Source organism: Grus americana, chromosome Z (assembly GCF_028858705.1).
Source record: "Grus americana isolate bGruAme1 chromosome Z, bGruAme1.mat, whole genome shotgun sequence".
NCBI lineage: Eukaryota > Metazoa > Chordata > Aves > Gruiformes > Gruidae > Grus > Grus americana.
In genome coordinates, this window is record NC_072891.1 from 46,341,658 (window position 1) to 46,367,131 (window position 25,474).

General features: G+C 39.7%; 1 protein-coding gene across 12 annotated transcripts in view; it reads left to right on the forward strand.

The window, feature by feature from the left end:
• AOPEP (aminopeptidase O (putative)) overlaps nucleotides 1-25,474 on the forward strand; it is a 214,066-nt gene that overhangs the window by 21,279 nt on the left and 167,313 nt on the right. For all 12 annotated transcript variants that reach the window (XR_008574757.1, XR_008574756.1, XR_008574760.1 and 9 more), the window contains 3 exons: nucleotides 310-1,273; nucleotides 13,101-13,267; nucleotides 23,994-24,150. Coding sequence is in view for 6 of the 12 variants with exons in the window: in XM_054810922.1 (XP_054666897.1) it covers nucleotides 468-1,273; nucleotides 13,101-13,267; nucleotides 23,994-24,150 (1,130 nt within the window). In the remaining 6 variants the exon portion in view is untranslated. The remainder of the gene's footprint in view (nucleotides 1-309; nucleotides 1,274-13,100; nucleotides 13,268-23,993; nucleotides 24,151-25,474) is intronic.

The window sequence follows — 25,474 nt, forward strand, 5'->3', positions numbered from 1 at the left end:
GAAAACACACCTACAGGAGTCACACACACACACAGAGGAGGCCTATAGTAAAGTTTTTTTCCTTCAGTTTGCAAAAGCTGTCGAGAAATATTTTCACTTGAGATCTTCTCTGAAAAATAAAGCCAGTGATTCTTGACAGCAAATCCTGAAGCAACTAGCTTGATGCAATTCTCTGGAGAAACAATCACCTTTTGCTTGTACTGTTTTTAATAAAGGCAACTGGAGTTTACATGACTTTTAGATTTAGTGCATTTCAGAAACAATTGTGAAATTATTATCTGATTTCTTTCCTTTTTTTTTTTTTAATAGAATGTGAGAAGTGGAGGAACTACCATTGATTTCAATACTATAATATTGATCAAAGTTATTTTTGGCACTGGGAGGCTGAATATCCTTGCTCTTTCTGGAGACATCATATGTAAGAAATGTCTAAGGCTTTGTAAAACTGTTGCCCAGTAGACCAGAAGATGGAGACACAGCTAGATCCCATGAAGGATGACTTGCCCTTAATGGCCAACACTAGCTACATGCTTGTAAAGCACTATATATTGGACTTGGATGTGGATTTTCAAAGTAAAGTTATCGAAGGCACCATAGTTCTATTCTTTGAGCCTGGGAGCCGGTACAGGAAAACCAGCAGCACTGGCAAAGGCGGCTGCCAGTCACAGTTTGATGAAACCAGTAAAATGAGGGCATCTGAACCCTACCACGTTCCTGAGACAAATGTGAGTACCTCTTCATTGGAAATGGAATATAATGATTTTGCTGTCTGTGGTAAAGGTGAAGAAGATACTTCTGATAAAAACAGTAACCATAGCAACGAAGAACAGGCTTCTGGGATTTCTGGTTCAAAGGACTGCGGTGACATAGAGAATCATGGGAACAAGGATTTTCTGCTGGTATTGGACTGCTGTGATATATCCGTGCTAAAGGTTGAGGAGGTAGATGTTGCTGCTGTATCAGGCATTGAAAAATTCACAAGATCTGCCAAGCTGACTGATGTTTCAAAGGAGCTGAAGCAGCTCAGGAATCAGATTGTACATGAACTTGTGACTTTACCTGCAGATCGCTGGAAGGAACAGCTATACTATTTTACTCGCTGCAGCCGGGCACCTGGCTGTGGAGAGCTTCTGTTTACTACTGGCACTTGGAGCTTGGAGATAAGGAAATCAGGAATTCAGACCCCAACAGACTTTCCTCATGCAATAAGAATATGGTACAAAACCAAACTGGAGGGAAGATCTGTTACTTGGACTACAGACCAGAATGGCAAGTATGTAACTATTAGCTGAAAGCTTTGCACACCTTAATTTTAAGCTTAGGTGCAAGAATGTAGAATTGTGTAATGCTGAGCAGCTGTGAAGATGATGAGCATTCTCTTACATTGTTTTAATTTCATCCTTGGTTTGAATCCTGTAGAAGCTGTCTTGTAGAAGAACAGACAAACTCTCTGCTCAAGAAACCCCAGTGGACTTGCAGACCTCAGGCCTAAGTGATTGCGTTTCCTTATTCTGAGCGGGAGTAAATAATTGTGTATTGGAATAAGGGTGTGCAGGGAAAAGGGAATTATGACTTAGGGGAAGAGAAGGTATGCATGGCAGGTTATTTTCACTTTAATACTTTGTGTTCCTTTTCCTTCCTGGCTTACACAACTGATCATACAGCATAAAGATCAGTATACACAATAGAATTGCTTCACAACTAGTCTTTTATCAATATTGTAATAAGTTTAGAGATTCAGTCTTTTCCTGTTTAGTCTCTCATAATCAACTTTTAAAATCTTCTTCATCTGTTATGTAAAGTACATTGATGATAGCAAATGAACTGCAAACTGAAACTGCAAGAAGAACTGGCATTTTATCTATCTTTTGTGAAAGTACACAGTGCTGTACAGAAATCTTCAAGATAAGCTCTTCATAGTAGGGAAACTACAATCCAGTATTGACTTCTACAGCTGTAATTGTTTTACTGTAATGTTCAAAGCTGGATTTTAATGGCTGTTAGTTCTTTATGATACCTAAAAAAAAGGAACAAAGTTGGAAGATGAGGAAGACATTTGGTCCAATTGAATACTTGGTTTTCATTCCCAAGCTAGAAATATATGGTTACCTTTCATTTCAGTTATCCTAATAGAAATTAAGAGTCACTGGCATCCACATTAGGGAGGAAAATGAGTCCTTTTAATTGTACATCTGGTAGTTGAGTACTGCTGCTGCTAAAGCATGAGCAGCATCAAGTCCAGGAATATCTCAGTCATGCTGACTACCTCTTCACCTTCCCCATCCCTTCCTCACTCCCCAAGGAGTTATTTTTGGTATAAGTTTGGGAAATTTAACTCAATATATTATGTTTAGTTATGAAAATTCTGAATTTTAACTGCATACAAAGGTAGGGCAATTGCCAATTGTGATCACACAATGTGTCTGCGTCTACCCGTCTCTCACTAAGTCTTTGAGACTAACGTCCGCTCAGCTGGTATAGGAGTCCTTCTATGTGTGTTGCCTGTGTGTTTTGAGCATTTGAAGGTTTCTTTTAAGCATCTAAATCACTAACATCTTTTAGTTTTGACTTTTTTCCCCTTTCACTGCAAAACATTATTCTTACTTTAGAGACATTTCATGGCAGTTGCACACCAACACATGGAATTTTATGAAACAATAATGAAGCAGGAAAAGATGGCTTGACGTGGGCCGGGCAGTCTGATGGTAGCGAGTAGTCTCAAGCTGGTTTATTTTCAGTCTTTTGTAGGGTATTCCAGAAACTAATCCCTGTCAGAAAATAAGTTTTCATATCATAGTCATTAGAATCTTTCTTGCTACATTTTTAAAACCAAATTCTGTATGTGATGAATCCATAAATATAGTGGTAAAGCTCATTGTACACAATACTGTCATATTTTTCCTTCCCTTTCTAAAAATAAAGCCCATTTATAATGTATGGGGGAAGTACTATTACATTATATTCTCATAGGGGAATTCTTTAAATTGTTCCAAATTATGCATATGGACCTTTTTAATGCAGATGTCAAATCCTTTCCCAGAGGAGCCTAGAATCTATAGTTCTAACCCTGAAGAAAAGTGAAGTGAAAAACAAAGTACAAGCATTGTGTGGCCATTTCAAATGTTTCCTCTAATTTAACACTAGTACAATGTTTTGAAATTTAAACTATGCACGGTTTTATAAAGACTTCCATTTTATTTGTTTTAAACAATGAGGTATTATAATACAGAAAAGAATCAGTTAAATAAAAGCTTTATGGGATGAGTTTAGGCAAGTTGAGATATGTGTATGCAAAGCTGATGTTAGCACAGCAGGGCACACCTCTGTTTTCAGTAGAGGAACTGAACACATGGAATTTCTGTATTTCCCTGTTTGGACTTTAGACACTAGAAAAACCATTAATGATCAAGAAGGAAGGTTTTCTTTAGCCTTAGAACATGTGTTTTGTAATAACATGGGTTTTGGGGTCTTTTTGCAGAGGTAGTAAAAAGGGGGCAAAATAGAGTAATAGAGTTCGTGGGTGAGTACATGTGGGTATGCACATACATATACCTATATGTATAAATATACACAGTTTTTGTTTCTCTGAAAGTTATACTTACAAGGACTATATCGGTTCTTAAAATTGGCACATAACTTTTAACAGTGGTCAATAACATAATTATTAAAATAGGAAAAAATAAGTGTTGATTATAGTGTGTGTAATATATTTACCATGAATAAAGAGCAGTTCGGTTTCAAAGTTTTTCAATTGTTTGTAAGGACAATACAGCACTGGGGTTTCAACCTAAGAAGGTAATGTTACAATTTTAACAAACTTATACATTTGTTTGAAGTATTCTTACTAATATTAAGTATTATACAATAATTTATAATAAAAACTTATTTTAGACACTGCAATAACCACTTTGTGGAGGGAATAATGTGTGTAAACCATCTTTCATTACTGGGAAGGAGAAACTTGTTGCCAGCCTATCAAGGTGTTAAGCAGTTTTGCCTAACTCTTAGGAGTATGCAGCAGTGTTGAGTCAGCATGACTACCAATGTATTTTGAATTAAATGCTCTCTCATTATAATTGTTAAGAATCCTTATTCGTTAAAATATCCTGGGATCCCATCTCTTTATTGTTTAAGAAAAGGATTAAACACATTTGGGTTAAAATTAAAGCGGTAGTTGTCCTAGCAGACAGTCTTGAATTCACCTCTAATGGGAGATTCCTCACACCTTTTTTCTGCCCTAGTTATTGCTACTTCTAGTGCTGTCTTAAATTAGTTTATGGTTTTGTTGATTTTAATGAGCGACTGGAATGAAACTCATTTCCTCATTGTGGGATTAGGATTGAAAGAGTATCTTTGATATGAATGACATCAGTGAAAGACATCCCATGACGCTGAAACCTTTCAGCACTGGTTCCTAATCCTGTAAGCTACCAATGCATTATTTACTTTAGCATATATTAATAGCTACATGAATTGGTTAGGCATATGCCTATTTTTTCAGGCTAAGCCCTAGATATCAGATATCCAGAAAAGGAAAAATTCTGGGAAGTAAAGCGGATGGGTTAATTATTCCAAATATATGATTTTAATGAGAATGCTATGGAAGAAGTGTATTTTTAGAAGCTATTTAAGGGTGATTGAGCAATTTTGAGGAAACACTCTAGAAAGACCTCATGCTGATTTTCTGAAGTGGGAAATATTGGAAAATGTGAAATGATCTCCTTAAAAAAATGATCATGATATCTGGCTATTTATTTGACCAATTTAAATGTCTTACTTAAAAAAAATACTTTGTACCTGTCTGATTATCTTTATGATATCTTATTATTAGATGAAAATATCAGTGTATTTTTAAAGAATTCAAGAAATATTTTTGCCTTTATGAAAGTTATGAAGGTGAATACAGCAAGCATAAATGTACAGTTTGGTTGAAGTGCTAATGCTGGCATATGTTCTGTAATTAAATGCTTCTTTTCAGATGCAGTGTTCAGCTGTATCACAGACATCACTGAATTGCATGGTTCCTGCCTTGTTGTAACATCTCTCTCTCTCTCTCTCTATATATATATAGGTTGCTAAAGCACCTGAGGTAGATAGTGATTAGGAGAATATCCAAAGAGGTGGTACCTAATGTAGCAATAAAACAGACCTTGGTTTCCTCTTTAAATAATTTGATGTTACTGATTCTGCTGAAATAGCAAAGAACTAGTAGAAAAGTTCTGCCAAACCTTTGGTGGTCTGTTTTGTCGGCCTGTGTCAGGAGTTCATGTCAGGCTGGATCTCACTGGCATGGAGACTGGCACTCATTATTTTCTGTGTGCAGATAAAAAAGAGCGATTTTACCTTTTTTGAAACTGTTTTTTTCAAGCCTGCCTCTCCTTAAGACACGTGTGTTTTGAAATGCAGATCATGTTCAAAGAGAGTAGTTGCAGTTCTTCAGGTGCATTTGTGTCAAGAGCTATTCATAAATTTCAGTACTTCTGGAGATAAGCTTTTAAAAAGTCATACTCTTCTTTGGCACTGTAGCCAATCAGACTGTATTAGGTCTGTTGCATACAGTAAGGACTAAATAAAAACTGTATAAAAGTACACATAGCAACATTGACATTTTTTATTTTTTACTATTTGAACATTTAGTTCATAGTTGATATTCCCTTTTGAAAGACATTGAAATTTTCATCAATGTTCTAAACTTTGTATTTTTTATAAATATTCAGGGTAGTGGAAACATGCTAAACATGATTGAATATTTAGCTAGAGCTTGAAGTTGGAAGTGAATTCTTGAGCAGTGATCTCTAATTTCCAGGAGGTTACACATAGAAGTCCATGTTTATGAACTTTCTGTGTACGGAAATATAACCTAGAAAGGAAATGCTTTGTATAGTTGTAAGCACCATGTATCTAGGGTCAGTCACAACAATGATATTTACTGAAAACCAGGAAGTGGAGTTTAATACGTTTTAGTATATGTGATTTCCTTAAGTTTCAGAACAGTTCACAACAATTATGAAATTGTTTCATCTAGAGACTGCTGGACAAGGAAAATGTCACCATTTCGGATGTGGAAGGATGGCTTTCCAAACATAAGTCTTCAAAGTTTTGATTTAGAATTCTTTAAGTCTCTCATCTCTTATGTCCTACAGAGATCAAATGACCATCTAAAGGATGCAAAATTGTTCTTTGTGTCCTTAATGACTGGTACGTAAGAGTGAAGAATTGCATTTAGCTATGGTGAGCTAGCAATTTGCAGTGGATGTTGTCTGGGTATAGGCTACAAGTCATTCCCTATTTACATACCTGGGCATTTTAGGCCATACTTAGAACATTTGCACAGGCCTGCAAAAAAAGAGGGCTATTGTACTGATTCCCAGGCTGGATCACAAAGTTTTAACTTATTTCATCTGAAGCCTTACTGATTACCCTTGAAGTTCAGCATAACACTTTGTGTTTGTACTTTCTGTCTCCAAAGTGTATTACAATATAGAGTCAACCACAGAGCTATTTTGTACTAAAGAAAAGAGGGAGGGAGAGCCAAAAAGGAATGAGTAAGAAGCCTGCCAAAATATACTTGCAGAAAGAGACGCTCTTGGCCTCTCTAAACCTGGATCTTGGTTCCCTCCACTGCTCGTATAATGACATAGGTGTGTGTACAGCTGTGTGATAAGGCATATTAGGGAGGAAATCTAACTAAAAATAGGCATGGGGGGGAAGGGAATGCCTTATAGGAGTTGTTTGGAATATGCTACTGAGGTTAGTTTGGGAGGTAGAGTTATCTGTTTCACTGGTAATACAGGTTTGTGCCAATGTAACCCTGAAGCCTTTATGGAGTCTGAGGCATCCACTGAATTTTCATATCTTTTGATATTTTCAAAGCAATTTTTTTCCAGAGTAGAAATTGGAAAAATGAGTCAGATTTTTACAATTTCAAACTGCAAATTAGAAAATGTGTCATGAAAATAGATGTTTATTTTTCAGTGTTATGAGTTAGCATCATTCTGTGCTCCTGGATGCTGGAAATACAGGAAGGGAATACAGAGCTTGCTTTTCTTCATGGGCAAGGCTTGGGAGAATAAGGTGCTCCAGAATCCAGGCAAGTCACAGACTAAATCCTAAGTAGCTGCCATCAGCTGTGGGGAATTCTCTCCTGTTATTTTGTGTAATTTTGTTCCCAGTGATGAATATTTATAATTGACTAATTAATGAAGCAGTCTGAAGTTTGTTGGATTACTCATGTCTTATGCAGTGATTTCTAAGGAAGAACAAATGGTATCAGGAATAGAATGGAGAAGTAAAATAAAAATAAAGCAAAAAAAAGTAGGCAGATCTTGAGTAGAAAATGAACTGGTTGATATTTCTGGACATATGGATGGTAATGAGCAAGTATTTCTACAAAATTTAAAATAGCTCCTCTGAATTAGTTGTCCTAGCTAAAAAGGAAGACTATGAGAAACAAGGTTTTTTCAGTGAACTTACTACTTTTTCAGAGTTACAGCAAGTTTCCTGGCCTGGCAGGACAAGTGATGCTCCGATGCAGGTGGGGTCGGTGGACGCCTATAGCACAGGACAGAGGAAGGAAGTGCTGGGCGCTCACAGAGGCACTGCGTGCCCAAGTACAAGGAGCAAGGTTCATGATACTCCTTCAGGAAGAAGGAATACAAAAGGCAAGTCGCTTCACTAAAATATGCCAATGAGAGGACCATACTAGATCAGAGGAGGCTGAGAACAAAATAATATTATGAAAATACCATTTTCCATATAAACAAGGAAAGTCTTAAGTGTTTTAATTTTCAAATCTAAAAAGGAGGTGAAAACTCAGAAGACTAAAGAGCCAATGATATGGGGAATGAAGAATCAGACCATCACTTGTGTGTCTGTGAATTGGCCAGCCAAGAAACAAAAGCAACCTTTGATTTCAGAATAGAGCTGAGAAAGTCCAACTGTATCACAGCTCATATCCATAGGAAAACTGTCTTCTGTTTTTAAAGACAGAGGTTTACAAGGGGTTGGGTTTTTTTGTTCATTGCCACGGGAATACTGCAATTAGGAAATCCGTTTTCTCTGCCAATTGTCAGGTATTTCCAATCTTTACTACCATTTAAACAGAAGTTATGGGTAGGAAATTAAATTTTGTTTAAACACAGTCAGGTGGTACTTCCTAAGGTGTTACAAAAGTAGTATTAAAAGACATACAGGGAATGGAATACCTCAGCGATTGATCAGATGTGTGGCTTCAAGTTTAGGAAACTTTCTCATTATAACATTGAAGAAGCTGTTAAACCTATTGCATTTGCCAAAAATACAGGTCAAAGCAAGTGAAAAAATCCTTATTGTTAGAAGGAAAGTGGGAGCACAATAAGTATTAAATTGATTTACTTTGGATGAAAAAGGTATGTACTGCCTTAACCTTATTATCCTTGCTTCCCAGTGATGGCTGTACCAAAAGATAAAACTTTTGAACAGGAGATTGTGCATGTACTATGTCTAGAAGAAACAGGATTGATGTATCTGATGTGGACCACAAATTAGTGGGCAAAAGTCCAAAAAATTTACAGTGAAGTATCAGTTTAGAAATGTAACTATCCAGCTGTTGGAGAACCAGCATCAGAGTAACAGAGATTACTGGAAAAGTCGGTGGAATCATTCACCTCATAATCATATTTAGTACTTATAAATTGGAGAATGGTTTGAAAAAGGCATGGGTAGTTGTCGACTGGTGTTTTATTGAACAGAAAAATGAAAACAATAATACCTGCTCTGTTGGAATCTGATGACAATCACTGGCACCTTGCAGATAATGTAAATTGGTAAGGCAGGACAAAAAAGTTGGTGTGATTTAGGTGCTAGGAAATCCTGCTGCTTCGTGACGATGACACTGTAATTTAGAGTAAGAAACAGCAGGGGTTTTACAGGGAGTAAAGTTGCAGGAGGTTGCTGCCTTACATCCTTACGTGGAGACAACCCTTGAAGAAATAGGGAATCTGTTTTTTCAAATACAGGAAAGGGGTAGAGTTGCTGATCTGGGCATTTTCCTTGAGAAAGCTTCAAAGAGGCACTAGCCAAAGCAGGGTGACATGGCTGAGCCTTAGGACATGATTCAGGTGTTTGATGGCAGGTATCTCAAAGAAGACCTGCAGATTCCTGTTTGGAGAACAGAGTATCAACTGAACATTTATTATTAGCTTTAAGGTAGTAGCTTAATTTGTTATTATAATTTTTATGCTTACATGAGAGATGGAGATCTGCCAAGAGCTGGTTTGAACTAGTTTTGTTATGTTATGAAGCTATATGGAATACTGATGAGTTAGGTTTGCATGAATCAAGTTTTCCTCAGAATCGTGGGCTTTGGGAGATTACTGAAGAACAGACAGCCCTGAGACTCTTGGAGCAAAACTAAACAATACCACAACTATTGTTTGGTTTCTCACTGGGAATTACTAGTCATAAAGTTGGCCAGATGAGTGACCAGAGACATATTTTGTGTTTTGTGAGTGTTTGTTTTTCCAGTGTAGCAAATAATTAGACAAATAGTCTGAGTTCTCTGCTTATCTTACTTGTGCTGCATTCAATTTCCTTATCTCTTCCAAGCCATGGTAGCAAAGATTATGGCTGGCATAAACAACATATGACATGAGTAGATGATTTGAAGGTTACAAGACTATTAAAAGTGAAAGAAGACAGATGGAGAGGATAGATAGTAGGAAAAAGGAAAGGAACCATGAAGTTTCTTGCTGGCAATGGTAGGGATGAATCAGAAAAAAGGCAATTTTTGTATCAATTGACAAAAGTAGTCTAAAAGTAATTTTTTTGTCATTCCTATTCTTTGATGTACCTTGGTTTAGCTAGCAATTTTTCTTTTTCTGGATCAGGTGAAAAGTGTCATCCATGTAAGAATTATGTTTCTGATCCTGTTATGTGCTGGCATTGTGTTGCCTGACCCAGAACAAAGAAAACTATCAGCTGCAGTGGGTGTCCTAAACTAACACTGTATTATTACCTATGTTGTAAAAAGAAATTACTACTGTAAAAGAAGTATAAAAATTAGCTAAGTAAAATATGATTTGTCATGGGAAGCAAAAAAAAAATCTGTGGTGGTATATTTTAGGGTGAGAAGAAAATAACTAAAAATTCCAGTGAAAGAAAAAAAAAAGAAGAAAAAATCTTGAGTTCACCTGATAAGGGCTCCTCTTTAAAGCAGAACAGGAGACTGTTCAATGTTAGCTGACATGTCGGTTGATGGCATGCTGTCAATCAAGCCTGCAGGTGATCTTGCTATGAATATACGAATATCTAATTAAAAGCTGATATAATTGTTGTTCTGATAGTTTCATCTCAAAATTTAGAACTTGTATGTTTCATTACTATTTTCTTAGCAGACTTTGACATATTTGGATACATGTTGGTTTGAAGTAATGAAGTTAATAAGTATACCTGGACAGAAATGGTATTAAAACGTGCGAGGAGTGGAAAGGAAGCTTAGTTTTGAAGAAGAGATTATGTACTTGACCAGTCTTGCTACACTTTTCTAACTCCCCGTCTACTTGGGTCTTAATTCTAGAGACTTGTGACCTGCCCGTGTATATATTTTAGCATTAAAATGTTTTAGGAAAAAAAGTTATTGATGTAATATGTATTATTTCTCATGAGAGGCTTCCTAGTCCCATGTGAAAGCTATTGGATTGTGAAGCTTGAAACTAAGCCTGTAGGGGCAGCTTGAACACTAGCAGTAAGCAAATCTATTCACTGTGCTTCATATTCCCCATCTGCAAAATAGTATTGACATTATGTGTAAAACACTTTATGGTCTGCAGGTAAAAAGTGCTCTCTGAGAGTGAGATAACATTAATGGTCTCAGCAGTGTCTGTTCGGTGTTATGTTTGTGTTGTATTTGACATAGCGTTGCAACATTCTGCTTAACGCTGTTCTGCCAGCCCATTTTCTGTCAGTGTGGCACTTCCCTCTACAATTTCTTCAGGATATGAAAATCCCCTATATTGTTTTTAAAACTGGGTTGTACCAATTGCACCCTGCAAAACAGTCTTCACACATGCATGGTTAATCATTGGTAAAATATGTCTATCAGCAGTCATGAACCTCACCTTTCCTCTCATTCCTATAAACTCTACTAGAATCTCTTTTCATAATCCTATGAATTTTGGTAAAGTTTTCATGAAAGAGGAACCATCCTTTCCTCCCCATCCCCTCCCAGCGCGCATACGTTTTAGGGTAAATAATATGTCCAGTGTATCTTGGCTAGCATTATAAGGAGGAAGCAGAACGTCGTAAGAGGTGAAAAAGCCAGCTCTTCCTTTTTCTTGTGAACTCACTGCCGTGCTCTGTTTATTTTTCTGGGAGAAAACCCAGTTATGTTATGTATATCAGAGTTGGTTACAGACTCAGTTTTAGGAGATTAATTCCAAAGACATTAAAGCTAATTAAAGATTTATACAGATTAGTGGTCTTTTACAGTTAGCTGTGCTTTGTGTTTTACCGGGTACGAGATAACCGGTTGATGTTCCCGCCACTGCAGTTATCTTTTGAACTTTGCTGGAAATCTATACTCTACTCTAATCACTCTAATATATGGCAGGGGGAGCCAGATTATTTTATTTTTCTGTTTGTGTGTATTAGCAATAAGCCTGCTTAAAGGGCAGTTTCCCTCCCTGTTTTACTGAAAGATCAGCTGGCCTGCATTAGTTAAGCCACAGTAACTTGATTGTGCCGTGGACAGTGCTGGATCCAATAGCACAGATAGCACTTTTAACAAGAGGGCAAAAATAGCTTCAGAATATTTTTCATCTCTGGCCATCAGTATCTCCGAGTTCTTTCCCTCTGTGTAGTTTGGAGTTGGCTTTAGGGAAGGAATAATTTGAATGGCGGAGCTGTTTGGAGGGGAGTAAACAAGATGCTCAGATCTTAGCCATTGCATAATAGGTTTTGCCCTAACAACTTGTCTCCTGTTTTCCAAAGTGTTTTGATGATTTTTAAACTTAAGTTATGAGAGATACTGATCAGGATATTTTTAGCCTGAAGTATTCACAAAATAATGTGTTGTGCTACCAGAATATTGGCTTTAAATATTATAGGTTTTTAAAAACTCATTTCAGTGAAGTGATGCTTTCAAGGTTTTCTTTCTTTAGCTGGAGAAACCTACTGGCAGTGGTTTTTTAATATAATTTTTATTTGAAAACTTAGCTTTTTTAAGCTATAGGGTGGTGTTACGCAAGTACTAGGAATTAAGATAAAACTGCAAAATGCAACAAAAGAAGTAAAACAAGAATTAGGACATCTGTGCACCAGCAATAGCAAGCTAGGAGTTAATGAAGGACCTTGTTGCCTTCCTGGCTGTGGCTAAGATGCTAGTAAGAAATTGGCCAGCATGAAGTATTGCAGCTGAAATTGGAAAGGGGCAGTAGAGGTCGAGGCTGCCTAGGAGAGGGTTAGAGAAACAGCAAAAAGAGCAGTACTACAAGGAAGACTGCTATGTTGAAAGCGAGAAGGCAGCTGAGGCTGATAAGGAAGAAATGCTTTCTTCTCATTATATGCTCTGTGGTTGAAATTCTGAAAGGCAAGTGAGCTAGCATGCATTACCTTACTGCAAGAAGAAATATAAAAATGTCAAGATTTATTGGAAGACTCAAAGCTAGATCTACTGCTCTGAGTTTGGATGAGCCTCCAGGTTGTACAGAGAGATGGGATTAATGATAATGCACTACTGTGATGACAACAGGGAGGTGTCACAGGTGTTGGTGAAGCCCTGCAATGGCATCTTCAGAAGATATTCAGAAGCCTTCTTTGGTCTTATGTGTTCAACTGAGAGCAGTATGAGGCTGGAGGGCTCATGCAGAAGAAGGAGAGGGGAAAGACTAGAGTAACTCTTTTCTAATTTATGTAAAAATTATTGTGGTAATTTTGCTCTTCTTCATCCTGTCTTAAATGACTTAGGTTGTACTTTGATTAGTTCGTGTCATACAGGTTTGAAACCTACATAGCTGAGGTTAAAAAAAAGTCTCAGTAAAACAGTAGGTTTGATTTTTGACAGAAAACTTAATTCAGTTTTTCTTATTGTAACTCTAACTTCAATCTCTTTTCCTTCCATCTAGGCCATGTGTTTATACGATGGGATCGCCAATAAACAACAGAGCCCTTTTCCCATGCCAAGAACCACCCGTTGCCTTGTCAACATGGCAAGCCTCCGTCCGAACAGCTGCAGGCTTTGTTGTATTAACGAGTGGCGAAAACTCAGCAGAACCGGTCCAGCTTCAAGAAGGTGAAATATATTTTCTATAGCAAATTATTTTCAATTATTTTATAGTTAGAAGTATAGCTTAGTAAATACATGATTTTTGAAAGAATGAAGTTCCCAACCTTAAAAGCACTTAGATGTCTATCTGTAATCTCCATGTCATTCTGTGGAAAAGTTACCTGCTAAAGGCCTCAGGATAAGTTAGTAAGAATTCAAGGCATCTACGTTTCATTGTGTTACTTCTACTTACTTTTTGCTGTGTTTTTATTTCTTTTAATTTTTCCAAGCCTAGACATCACTTGTCATAAATTGGCTTTGTTTTAATCACTCTGCAGTTGAACATTTTGTAGATGAAGTACCTTTTCAGGCTCTTGACAACTTCAGGCCTTGGAGGATAATTAACTTTCAGTTTCAGTTCTTCAGTCCAAATGTAGCTCAGCGTGCCAATGAGTAGAAGCAGTCATTGTGTCATATCTGTTTCCTGAAATACATGGAATAGGTGAAGAATATCAGGTCAGTGCCCTGAAAATCTGGTATTTGGGGTTTTTTGGCATTGCTAGATCATACCTTGTGCAGCAGTAAGCAAGAAAGCATTTTTCTTGTGTGTGGTTATACTTTATTCTCTAAACCTCTTTCTGCACAGAGAAGTTTTTAAGACAGTTCTACACATAATAATACAAAGTATGTCTTGCTCCCACTAGTTTTGAGATAATCTGTCAAACAGGGTCAGTATTTTCTACTGTAAGTAGTTCTGATGAAAAGTATCATCTAGGAAAAGGTTAGAATTAGGTGTTTGTGGAAGAAAAATAATCTTCTGTTCCCCTTTAAAGATGCAAGTGTATTCTTGAGGGAGAAAAAGAATGAAAGTTTCCTTGATTTGAGAACCATCAGTTAATCCATTTGCATGGAATCGTCTGGTTATTTTTGGCCATATGTGAAGCCTGTTTCAAGCCTGTTTCAAGCCCTGTCTCTGCTGTTGAAATATGGAAAACTTCCATGATGAGCTGCTCAGCTCACTTGGGCAATAATACTTTCCTGTCTTGGCATCAAGAAAGCAAGAGTGCTCTTGACTTCAGACGAGGAGAACAGCTCTGCCATCATTGTTTAATTAGTTTAATCCACACATATACCTTGCTAATGAGTTGTTGCCTGTCTGTCTCTCAGTGGTGGCTATGAGGTCTGAAATATTAAGAGGAAGAAGGATGCTTATGTGAATTTCTAGAAATAGAAACCATGGAAAAAAATTGAGGCAGTATAAATTGACATAGGTCAATTAAAATTGATACTCTCTTAGACCAATTAACTAGTTGAAAAGGCTGTATTGTGAAAGAATTTTTTCCTCATTAACATTGTTTTGTGATTCTAGTTTAAAAAACCCAGTAAAAGTGTATACTTGAATAAATAAAAAAAACCTAGTTGTGGGGAAAACCATTTTTAAAATGCTGTTGATGGAGTGTTGAGAATGATATCAGGGTACCATATTGCTAATGACAGCACTGAGGCTTAGTCACCCAAAGTCAGCGTTGTTACCTCGTGGAGAACAGAAGGGGCTTTTGTTTAAGTCCTTGTAGTTGTTGCAGTGGGTCAGTTTATGCTTGTAATTCATGTGTCAGCTTAAAGCTTTGTTTGTTTTGGGTTTGTTTTCTTTAAAAAAAAAATTTTCCAAAGGCTAACCCAGTGTATTTCCCTTCCTATGAACTAAGAAAGCAAGAAATACTGTAAGAAGTCTTTAATGGAAAGGCCAGTAGGGAGGAAATGACTCATTTTAGCTTCACTGTGCTAATGAACTGGTGAGTGAAAAGTGTGAAGTGAACTGGGAAGAACCAAATGTAGCATTAAAGCTGGCTCCTTTACGAGCCATGTGACAATGGCAAAGTTTTGTGCTGAACTTCACCGAACTGAAGAGAAGCAGCAGGAGCACCTACTGCATTTGTGCCCTTACAGTTTTCCTTCCACCTCTCCTCAAGATGGAATTCCCAACAGTGTGGAAGGTTCTGCTTACGGATTTATGCAGTATACACAATTATTCATGCTAACTTCGACATCATGATGCAAGGGTTGCTGGGTTTCTTTAAAGACAGCAGGCATTGTGCTCCAGCAGCTCTCAAAGACTCAATCATGGGTGAGCCCCTCATTATATTGGTGCTTATATACAGCTGGAGATGGCAAATCAGTGTCAGAGAGCTGTTTGGAATTGTAAAAATTTACAAAACAGGTATAGAGGAAAGAAGGGAAAGGAGCAACATTGTGAGGAATATTTTAAAAAAAGAAACAAACCTAAGGCTCAAGTGCTAATCTGGAAGCTTGAATAATTTCTTAATGAATTTAGGAATACAAATTCATTATTAATAAGCAGGACTTTTAAGAATTAAAAAGTTCAAAATGGTCTGTTGTGTTAAAGAACATGTTCCACATGATCTTCTTGTTAGGCAATTATGCAGGGCATATGAAATCTATCCAATTTAAAATTTTGTGGAGGTGGAGACACCTTCAGAGGGTGGAAGCAAGGGCAGGTAGCCTGGGAAGAATACAGAGAAACTGTCTGAGCAGCCAGGGAGCAGGTTAGGAAAGCCAAAGCCCTGATAGAATTAAATCTGGCCAGGGACATCAAGAACAACAAGAAAAGCCTCTATAGGTCCGTCAGTGATAAAAGGAAGATGAGGGAACATGTGGGCCCTCTCTAGAAGGAAACAGGAGACCTGGTTACCCGGGATATGGAGAAAGCTGAGGTACTCAGCAACTTTTTTGCCTCAGCCTTCACCAGCAAGGGCTCTAGCCTCACCGCCCAGGTCACAGAAGGCAAAGGCAGGGACTGGGAGAATGAAGAACCGCCCACTGTGGGAGAAGATCAGGTTTGAGACCATCTAAGGAGCCTGAAGGTGCACAAGTCCATGGGACTGATGAGATGCATCTGTGGATCCTGAGGGAACTGGCAGATGAAGTTGTTAAGCCACTGTCCATCATATCTGAGAAGTGGTGGCAGTCCAGTGAAGTTCCCACTGACTGGAAGAGGGGGAACATAACCCCCATTTTTAAAAAGGGAAAAAAGAAAGACCTGAGGAACTACAGGCCGGTCAGTCTCACCTCTGTGCCTGGCAAGATCATGGAGCAGACCCTCCTGGAGACTATGCTCAGGCACATGGAAGAAAAAGGAGGTGACTGGTGACAGCCAACATGGCTTCACTAAGGGCAAATCGTGCCTGACAAATTTGGTGGCCTTCTCTGATGGGGTTGGTGGATAAGGGAAGAGTGACAGACAGCATTTGACACTGTCCCGCACGACATCCTTGTCTCTAAATTGGAGAGACATGGATTCGATGGATGGACCACTCAGTGGATAAGGAATTGGCTGGATGGTCACACTCAAATAGTTGCAGTCAATGGCTCAGTGTCCAAGTGGAGATCAGAGACGAGTGGCGTTCCTCAGGGGTCAGTACTGGGACCAGCGCTATTTAATATCTTTGTCAGTGACATGGACAGTGGGATCGAGTGCACCCTCAGCAAGTTTGCTGACGACACCAAGCTGTGTGGTGTGGTCGACACACTGGAGGGAAGGGATGCCATCCAGAGGGACCTGGACAGGCTGGAGAGGTGGGCCCGTGTGATCCGCATGAAGTTCAACAAGGCCAAGTGCAAGGTCCTGCAAGTAGGTCAGCGCAATCCCAAGCACAGCTACAGGCTGGGAAGAAAATGGATTGAGAGCTGCCCCGAGGAGAAGGACTTGGGGGTATTGATTGATGAGAAGCTCAACATGAGCCAGCAGTGTGCGCCTGCAGCCCAGAAAGCCAACCGTGTCCTGGGCTGCATCAAAAGAAGTGTGACCAGCAGGTCGAGGGAGGTGATCCTGCCCCTCTACTCCACTCTTGTGAGACCCCACCTGCATCCAGCTCTGGGGGCCCCAGTACAGGAGAGACATCGAGCTGTTGGAGCGAGTCCAGAGGAGGGCCACAAAGTTGATCAGAGGGCTGGAGCGCCTCTTCTATGAGGACAGGCTGAGGGGGCTGGCGATGTTCAGCCTGGAGAAGAGAAGGCTCTGGGGAGACCTTATCTCAGCCTGCTAGCACCTAAAGAGGGGTGTGGTGGGTTGAGCCTGGCTGGGGGCCAGGTGCCCACCAGAGCCGCTCTCTCACTCCCTTCATTCACCAGACAGGGGAGAAAAGGCATAACGAAATGCTTGTAGGTCGAGATAAGGACAGGGAGAGATCACTCACTAATTATCGTCATGAGCAAAACAGACCAAACTTAGAGAGGGAATTCATCTAATTTATTACTAAGCAAAACAGAGTAGAGGAATAAGAAAATAAAATCAACTCTTAAAACACCTCCCCCCACCCCTCCCATCTTCCCGGGCTCAACTTCACTCCCGGCTTCAACCTTCCCCCCCCTCAGCGGCACAGGGGGACGGGGAGTGGGGGTTACGGTCAGTTCATCTCACGGTGTTTCTGCCGCTTCTTCATCCTCAGGGGGAGGACTCCTCTCATCATTCCCCTGCTCCAGCATGGAGTCCCTCTCACGGGGTGCAGACCTTCAGGAGCAAACTGCTCCAGCGTGGGGTCCCCCACGGGGTCACAAGTCCTGCCAGCAAACCTGCCCTGGCGTGGGCTCCCCTCTTCACGGGTCCACCGGTCCGGCCAGGAACTTGCTCCAGCGTGGGCTTCCCACGGGCCACAGCCTCCTTCAGGTGCCTCCACCTGCTCCGGCGTGGGGTCCTCCATGGGCTGCAGGTGGAATCTCTACACCCCTTCCTCCATGGGCTGCAGGGGGACAGCCTGCCTCACCATGGTCTTCACCATGGGCTGTAGGGGGATCTCTGCTCCGGTGCCTGGAGCTCCTCCTCCCCCTCCATCTGCACTGACCTTGGTGTCTGCAGAGTTTCTTACATCTTCTCACTCCTCTCTCCGGCTGCAAAAGCTCTCTCTCTCTAAGTGTTTTTCTTCTTCTTAAATATGTTATCACAGAGGCGCTGATTGGCTTGGCCTTGGCCAGCAGCGGGCCCGTCTTAGAGCCGGCTGGCATTGGCTCCATCAGACACAGGGGGAGCTTCTAGCAGCTTCTCACAGAAGCCACCCCTGTAGCCCCCCCGCCACCAAAACCCTGCCACGCAAATCCAACACAAGGGGTCTGTGGGAAAGCTGGTGAGGGACTGTTTATCAGGGAGTGTAGTGACAGGACAAGGGGTAATGGGTTTAAGCTGAAGGAGGGTCGATTTAGATTAGATGTTAGGAAGAAATTCTTTACTGTGAGAGTGCTGAGGCCCTGGAACAGGTTGCCCAGAGAAGCTGTGGATGCCCCCTCCCTGGAAGTGTTCAAGGCCAGGTTGGATGGGGCTTTGGGCAATGTGGTCTAGTGGAGGGTGTCCCTGCCCATGGCAGGGGGGTTGGAGCTAGATGAGCTTTGAGGTCCCTTCCAACCCAAACCATTCTGTGATTCTATGATTGTCTTTACATTTATAAAACACACCTAAAAGCCTTTCAGGGTGACTTCAATTAAAATAACTTTTCTTTGCCAAATTATTTACATACAATATGCTATTGCTGTGCTGTATATTTATAAAATCATATATAACTGGCAGAACATGAAAATACATTTTTAAAAGTGCAGTTTCTTGGAAGGAATAAACATTTTGGCAAGCAGTTGTGAATTAATTTATTCTGAATAGAATTACAAGTTAGATGAGTATTTTTTCCTTTAAAAGTCATATTTATAACAAGCGTGCAGGCAGACAATAAGAGAACAGCAAGCAGGGATGATGCCTTCGTGCTTTTAACAGAGATCTGCATTCTGTTTCACAGACCTACATCTCTAGATGCGTGGATGCTGTGATCCAGTGCACAGCTAGACTAGATGTACTCACATATCTCATTTGTATTTGCAGGTTTTGGTAATAGTGTACTTCCTGCTGTATTTGCCATTTTTGCATCCTGCCCTCTCCAAAATTATTGCTCATCCGGTCATTTGAAATAAAGTGAGGCCACATTTGTTTGAAAGTACTGGCACATCACTTACTGAAGTACGAATGGTAACTATTCAAGTATAACCTAAAAGTACTTAAAATACCAGGCATTCTTTATGGAGTACATAGAGAAGAAAAATGTATCAGAAAAATGCAATTGACAGTGCCCTTTGGGAGAAAGCTTTACGGGGTGGGGGGTGGGGTGGGGGAGTGGAGTGGAGAGCGACAGTGAAGGGGGGGGGGGGGGCATTTAGCCATTGGATTTATTTTTCAACACTTGTCAGTTTTACTTTCCTTCAGCATATTTCTGTAACACATAGAAGGTGCGAATATATTTAGTCCCAAACACCTTTACATTTGTTTTAATTCGCATTCAAGAAGTAGATATTCAATCATTAAATGTGAAATCGACTGGCTTGCTTTTTGTGCGGTTACTCTACCATTATGTAGTCCTTGACCTTGTTTTGCCATCACTGATTGCAGCGAGAAGATGTATTCTCTTATTGAGAGGAAATACGGTGCTAAAGAAGCCCAGTGCTACTGCTCCGTAACTAGCAGCAACAACAGTTGCTTTTGTTTGTGTTCCCCTCGCTTTTAACAAGGCAAAACAAAAGAGTCCAGTACTTGTGTTGATTGATCTCCACCATATATCAGGAACTGCAGCGCGGGAGATGACAGCCCATCACAAGCTACTCATCCCTCTGAGCCAGTGTTGAACTAACACTGTGGCATGAATGTGAGGGTGCTCTATGGGAAATTCTGGCTTTCAGACGAGATCAAAGATCTCTACAAATTACAGAGAGTTTCAGAAAGCTGGAGGGTTTGTAATCCTTTAGATTTGGCATAACTACTTATTTAGCTGTAGTTTTATGTATCAGCACTAGCTCTTACTTTCTGTATCAGATGCTGTGTGGGGCTCTCCCTTTTTCCCTAGAAGCAGCTGAGGTTTGTGTTTTTTAACACAATTATGCCATAATCTGCATTTTGTGATGTTTATATTTGAGTTAGTAAAAACTATTTGAGGGAAAATATACTGATGCTGACTCTCAAGTGCTTCTTCAGTTATAATGGACTCTGCAGGACTCTGTTTTAATGGTTTCAAAGATAGCTAAATGCATTCAAAATTCTAGGAAGTAATTACATCACTCATCATTACTATTTCAAGTTGAAGAAATAAACGGCCTTTTATTTTTTCTATTGCACAATTATAAATAGATTATAATTTCCTACCCATGTTAAACATAGTCCTACATTTTGCATGGTATGTTTTCCAGTTACACCTCATAGAGTAGGTGACTGTTGTTGCATGGTTTGTGCAGTTATGGCATGATATATTTGCTTTGCAGAACTGAAAAAATTTTTTTAAAAAAAATTATTTTCAAAATTACCTGTAGAGAAAACATTTTGAAAGTATTATAATTGCCTAAAGTAACCATGTGTAGGAATCAAGTTGCTTTTAAATTAAGTTTGGTTGTAAGGAAAGGGTATAAGCGTTACAAATAAAAAGACCGGGCTGCTCTTCTATTTCTCTCATGGACTAACCCCAGCCTAATCTCTTGTTCTTCCCAAGGTGTCCTTGCTTAGTCTGAAAATGTTTTTGTGGTGTAAAATGCTGTTTTCGGCAAAAGCAAGCCGTGTGCCCGTGTCAGCTGCACTGTTTTCTCTTACCCTGGAGGTGGTGCTGTCTCCAAGGTAGCAGCACTGGAAAGCGGAGGGCGGCCAGGGGAAGCCGAGAGAAGGGAAAAGGAGCGGAGCCGATCTGGTGATCCCGATCTCTGCCCTGGGATAGATCTGAGGTTACAGATGAAGGAAGACAAAACAAAGCACACTGGCCTGAAGAAAGTTAAAGAAAGGAAGTGAAATTATGGGAGAAAAGGGCAGGCTGGGAGACAGGCTGGAGTCTTACCTTGTGAGAGAAGACAGAAGATACATGAGGGTTAGGCTCTGAAATAGTGCTTGCTGTAGAGAAGTGCTGGAAAGATAAAGACCGTTTCAGTCACCGATCAGTGAATGCACTATAGAGAGGACTCATTTATCATGCCAGTGATTTCAGTTGTTCAAGACAAAACAACTGTAGAATAAATATATAGTTATCCTACACAGTTCTAGAGTATGAATGCAGAAAGCACCTAAAAGCCCTGCAGGAAATGGATTGAGCCCCAGTTAGGTGTGTAAAGACGGTATAGATCTTTGATCTTGTTCTGGGAATATCCCGAGTTTGCATAGTCTCTGTAATGCCTGCAAAATATAAGGTACTTAGAAAAAAGACAAGGATATCTGTTAGTTGCTTTTCTCTTCTCTCTTCTCTTCTCTTCTCTTCTCTTCTCTTCTCTTCTCTCTTCCTCTTCCTCTTCCTCTTCCTCTTCCCCTTCTCTTTCTCTTTCTCTTCTTTCTTCTTTTGGAAATCCTAAATTAGATAAATCTGAAAACACATCACGAAAAAACCTAACTTTCTTTGTCTATGGTACCTTCACCCTTTTGCAAGGTTTGTTCCAGCTCTGAATAGCATCTGTTCATTGCTAATTCATGTAAATTTCTGAATGCAGTACGTGCTGTTCTTCTCTCTGGACTGCTAAACTGATTCCCCATTCATTTTGACATTCTGTTCAAATTACCCTTGTTTTTTAAAAAAGGGTCTTGCTTGCTCTAGCCTGTCTTGCTAAACTTGTTTTTCTCTGTAATTCTCTCTGCTCCCCCTGTTTGCATAGCACAGGCCGACACCCTTTCCTTTTAGACAGTCTCCTCACTGTTGTGAGAGCCTTCTCCTGTAAAGGAAGTGTAAACCTCCTGCCGTGTGGAAGAGTTTTCTGTGACTGCTGTTTGACTTTCATACTTGTTTCAGAATTCAGTTGAAAACACATTACTGTTTTTCCATTACGATTCCTCAAATTTTCACTCTTCCTCTGCTGTTATTTAACTCTTAAGGTTTTATAATTAACATAACTGCATGGAGCATTTTGTAATGCTTTGTATCGAACATGCTACTCAAAGTGAAGTATTGTAGACTACCTCTGGGCCTTCTCTTGTACGCATATAAGGCGATGGTGAAGCTGCTGTTAACTTCACTGTGTGCAGGCTTGGGCTTCTAGCACAGTTTATATCAATGAAACTCTCTACATCAGGAGTTTGGTATTTCAAAATAATAAATTGCTGCTGTCCAGGGTGACCTCTCTCTTTCAAGGTGGCATTTGCTTGCCTTGGCTCATTTGTAGCTTTGGTAAGTTAATAAAAAAAAAAAGAGGAGGGCAGAATTTGGCAAAACAGTTATCCTCTTTGTTCCTGATGTGTTTGGAGCAAATAAGTTCCTTCTGCTCACATGCTGACAGGAGGTTAGGAAAATTACAGGAGTAATAGGTGTTCACCTGACAATACAGACAAAGGGGTTTTGATGGTAGTAGAGAATGTTGCCTAAAGTGGAATGGAGTGAGGGAGTACAAGTGGTTCCTAGTGCATTAGCATGTAAGAGGCAGAGGCTTTATCTGCCTCTTGCAAGTCTTCACAAATAGTATTGTTTTGTCATACTAAATAGTAGGTGGAAAATTTGTCCAGGCTAAGCAAAAAGATTTTTTTGCTTGTTCTTCCTTTGGACAGTTTAACCTTCCGTGGTCATTAAGATAGGAAATTCAGAGCTGCTTTGCTGCAGTTGTTTATTTCCTTTCCTCTATGTCTTGTGGCCTCTACTGGATTGGGTTTTTTCTTTTTTTCTTTTTTTCCTTTTTTTTCCTTCTGATAGTGTTCCATAGCCCTAGTCAGAATATTATTGCAAAAGAACATGTATTAATGTTCTCTTAAAAACCCCCAAAGTTTATATGTTTCCATAGTTGCCACAGCTACAGTTATTTGCGCATGCTTCAGCAGGTTGTAACTCATGCTAGGCTCTTTCCAAGAGTAATTAACCTATTAGTATGGTGTAGTGACTGTATTTGTGACCATAAATCAGTACTTCAATGTGACCCTTAAGCTATACCCTTTTTAAATGGACAAACAGAAATTCTAAGCAACATTTAGATTAATGAAAATTATGCTGTCCTAAAACATCCTCCAGATTATCCAAATGTGTTCATAGGTACAGTCATCCTATACCGTACTCCTTGTCTTCCAGAACTGTGTTCCCATTATGCTAAGACTTACCATATTTTTACCCTCTAATAGAGTCTCTAATCTTGTTTTAGCAACTCCTGGATTACCATGACCAAGTCATTGATTTAGGCAATATCCCATCTGATTTTAAGCTGTGATGTCTCACTGCCTGTTTGGCACATCGTGGATCTCAGATTGCCAGGTCCAATTCACAAGCACTAGTGGTGTCTGTTAGAACTTGCCTATCAGTTTGGTACTGTCCAGAACACAAAGAAAAGACTTTGTTTTAGGTGAGATAATACAATTAAGACAAAACCATAAGGTGGTTGATCCAGGGTTGAAAGCGTTAAATTTTAATATTTTTTTATGTGTGGATCTAAAGGTGCGATTAGATTTCACATGTGATGCAATTCTTGGGCAGTAACAGTACAATCATGTTAAGCTGCATTAATAACACCCACTTATGGATGATTTATTTATAGATAAAGACATCAACAGATAGAGGAAAGTTGCAGTTGTAAGTAAACAGTACTGAATCCATGGTGGTTACATATGACTGCTCTTACGTGGCTCAGTGAAATTATTTTTCTTTCCCCAACAAAAATACCAGGATGTAAGGTGGGAGGTTTGGCCCAATATCTTAAGTACATAAAAATGTCAAGTACTGAATGTATGCTGTGACTGATGAGTCTGTACAAATGTTCTTTTTATTTACAGGTATCTTGAGCTGGTACTACTATGTGACTATGCCAATGCCAGCATCCACCTTCACTATTGCTGTGGGGTGCTGGCAGGAAGTTAAACAGCAGTCCTTTGCAGCTGCTATCCAGACAAACATTGAGTTTGCCTTGCCATCTTCGCAAGCTGATTTCAGGTTCGTGTTGAGAATGTTGTTGAAAAATGATATATATATGGGTAGCATTTTCATTTACTCTGTGGAATGTGAAAATGAGTCATATTAGTACAGGAATCAAAACAGAACTTGTTTAATCTGAACAGAAAAATCTTGACAGGAAAATCATTCCAAAGGCATTATTTCATGGGTAAGGGTGTGGTTCTTTTTATGTGAAAACAAGCTGCTTAGTGAGGAATATAAATCCCAGTGTCCTCTGGAGTTGCATCCTACATCCTGTGTCTCTTAATGCCCTGCTGCAGCAATACCAGGTCCTCCCTTGTTTCTTACAATGCCTGGCTGTAAGATCTTTCATGTTACTAGACTGGGTCCATTCTGGATATCTAATATCCTCTACGAAAGTAGTGCCTACTTACTTGCTTTTTTCTTCCTGTCCAGTCCCATCCCAGAGTTGGAGCTGGCCTGTGTAGTGGTTTGCTTGGGGTGATGTGTATTGATTGGGTACATGAAAGACCTGTTGCAGTGGTCCCATAAAGTAAAGTTGGACCAATGATTCTTTTCAATTAAAAAATAACCTGTTGCCTAGTACATGCAGTGGCTACTTAGCTGTCTTTCACCAAGCCTGTAGAAATTTAATTATTTTGGATAGATCTGTTCCTCCTTCCAATCCATCTAAAGTGCTCATTGAGTTTAAATTATTACAGAGTGATAGATGAACAGAACAATACTATATAGGCCTGCAAATGAGATTTGAAGCTAAAAATTAAGTCTCTGGAGAAATACCACCTGTTGCCCATGTGTATTCACCGTAGTTAGCAGAAGTCTCAGACATGGTGCTTGATTTCGTCACATATTGCTCTCAGCTTTTCAAATTCATAGGGTCATAGAATCACAGAATAGCCCAGGTTTGAGGGAACCTTGAAAGATCATCTAGTCTAGTCTTTCAGGGGAAGGGGAGCTTAGATGAGTTTATTTAGCACCCCTTGCCCCTTGTCTTCTCCCTGTGGCTCCTTGTGAAGAGAGAGCCTCTGTGCCCTTTGTAGATGCCCTTTAAGTACTGGAATACTGTGATGAGATCCCCCTGAGCCTCCTCTCCTCTCCTCTCCTCTCCTCTCCTCTCCTCTCCTCTCCTCTCCTCTCCTCTCCTCTCCTCTCCTCTCCTCTCCTCTCCTCTCCCTTACAGTTATAGCCAGTTAATCTTTATTTGGGAGTTAGCACAACAGATACTTGTTACTTTATTTAATCATTAAGACTAGGTAACCAAACCCACATTATACACACTAGCAGGCATTTCTAGAAAGGAGGTGACATGGAGAGACCAGCAGATGTTAAGGTAGTGTCTCAG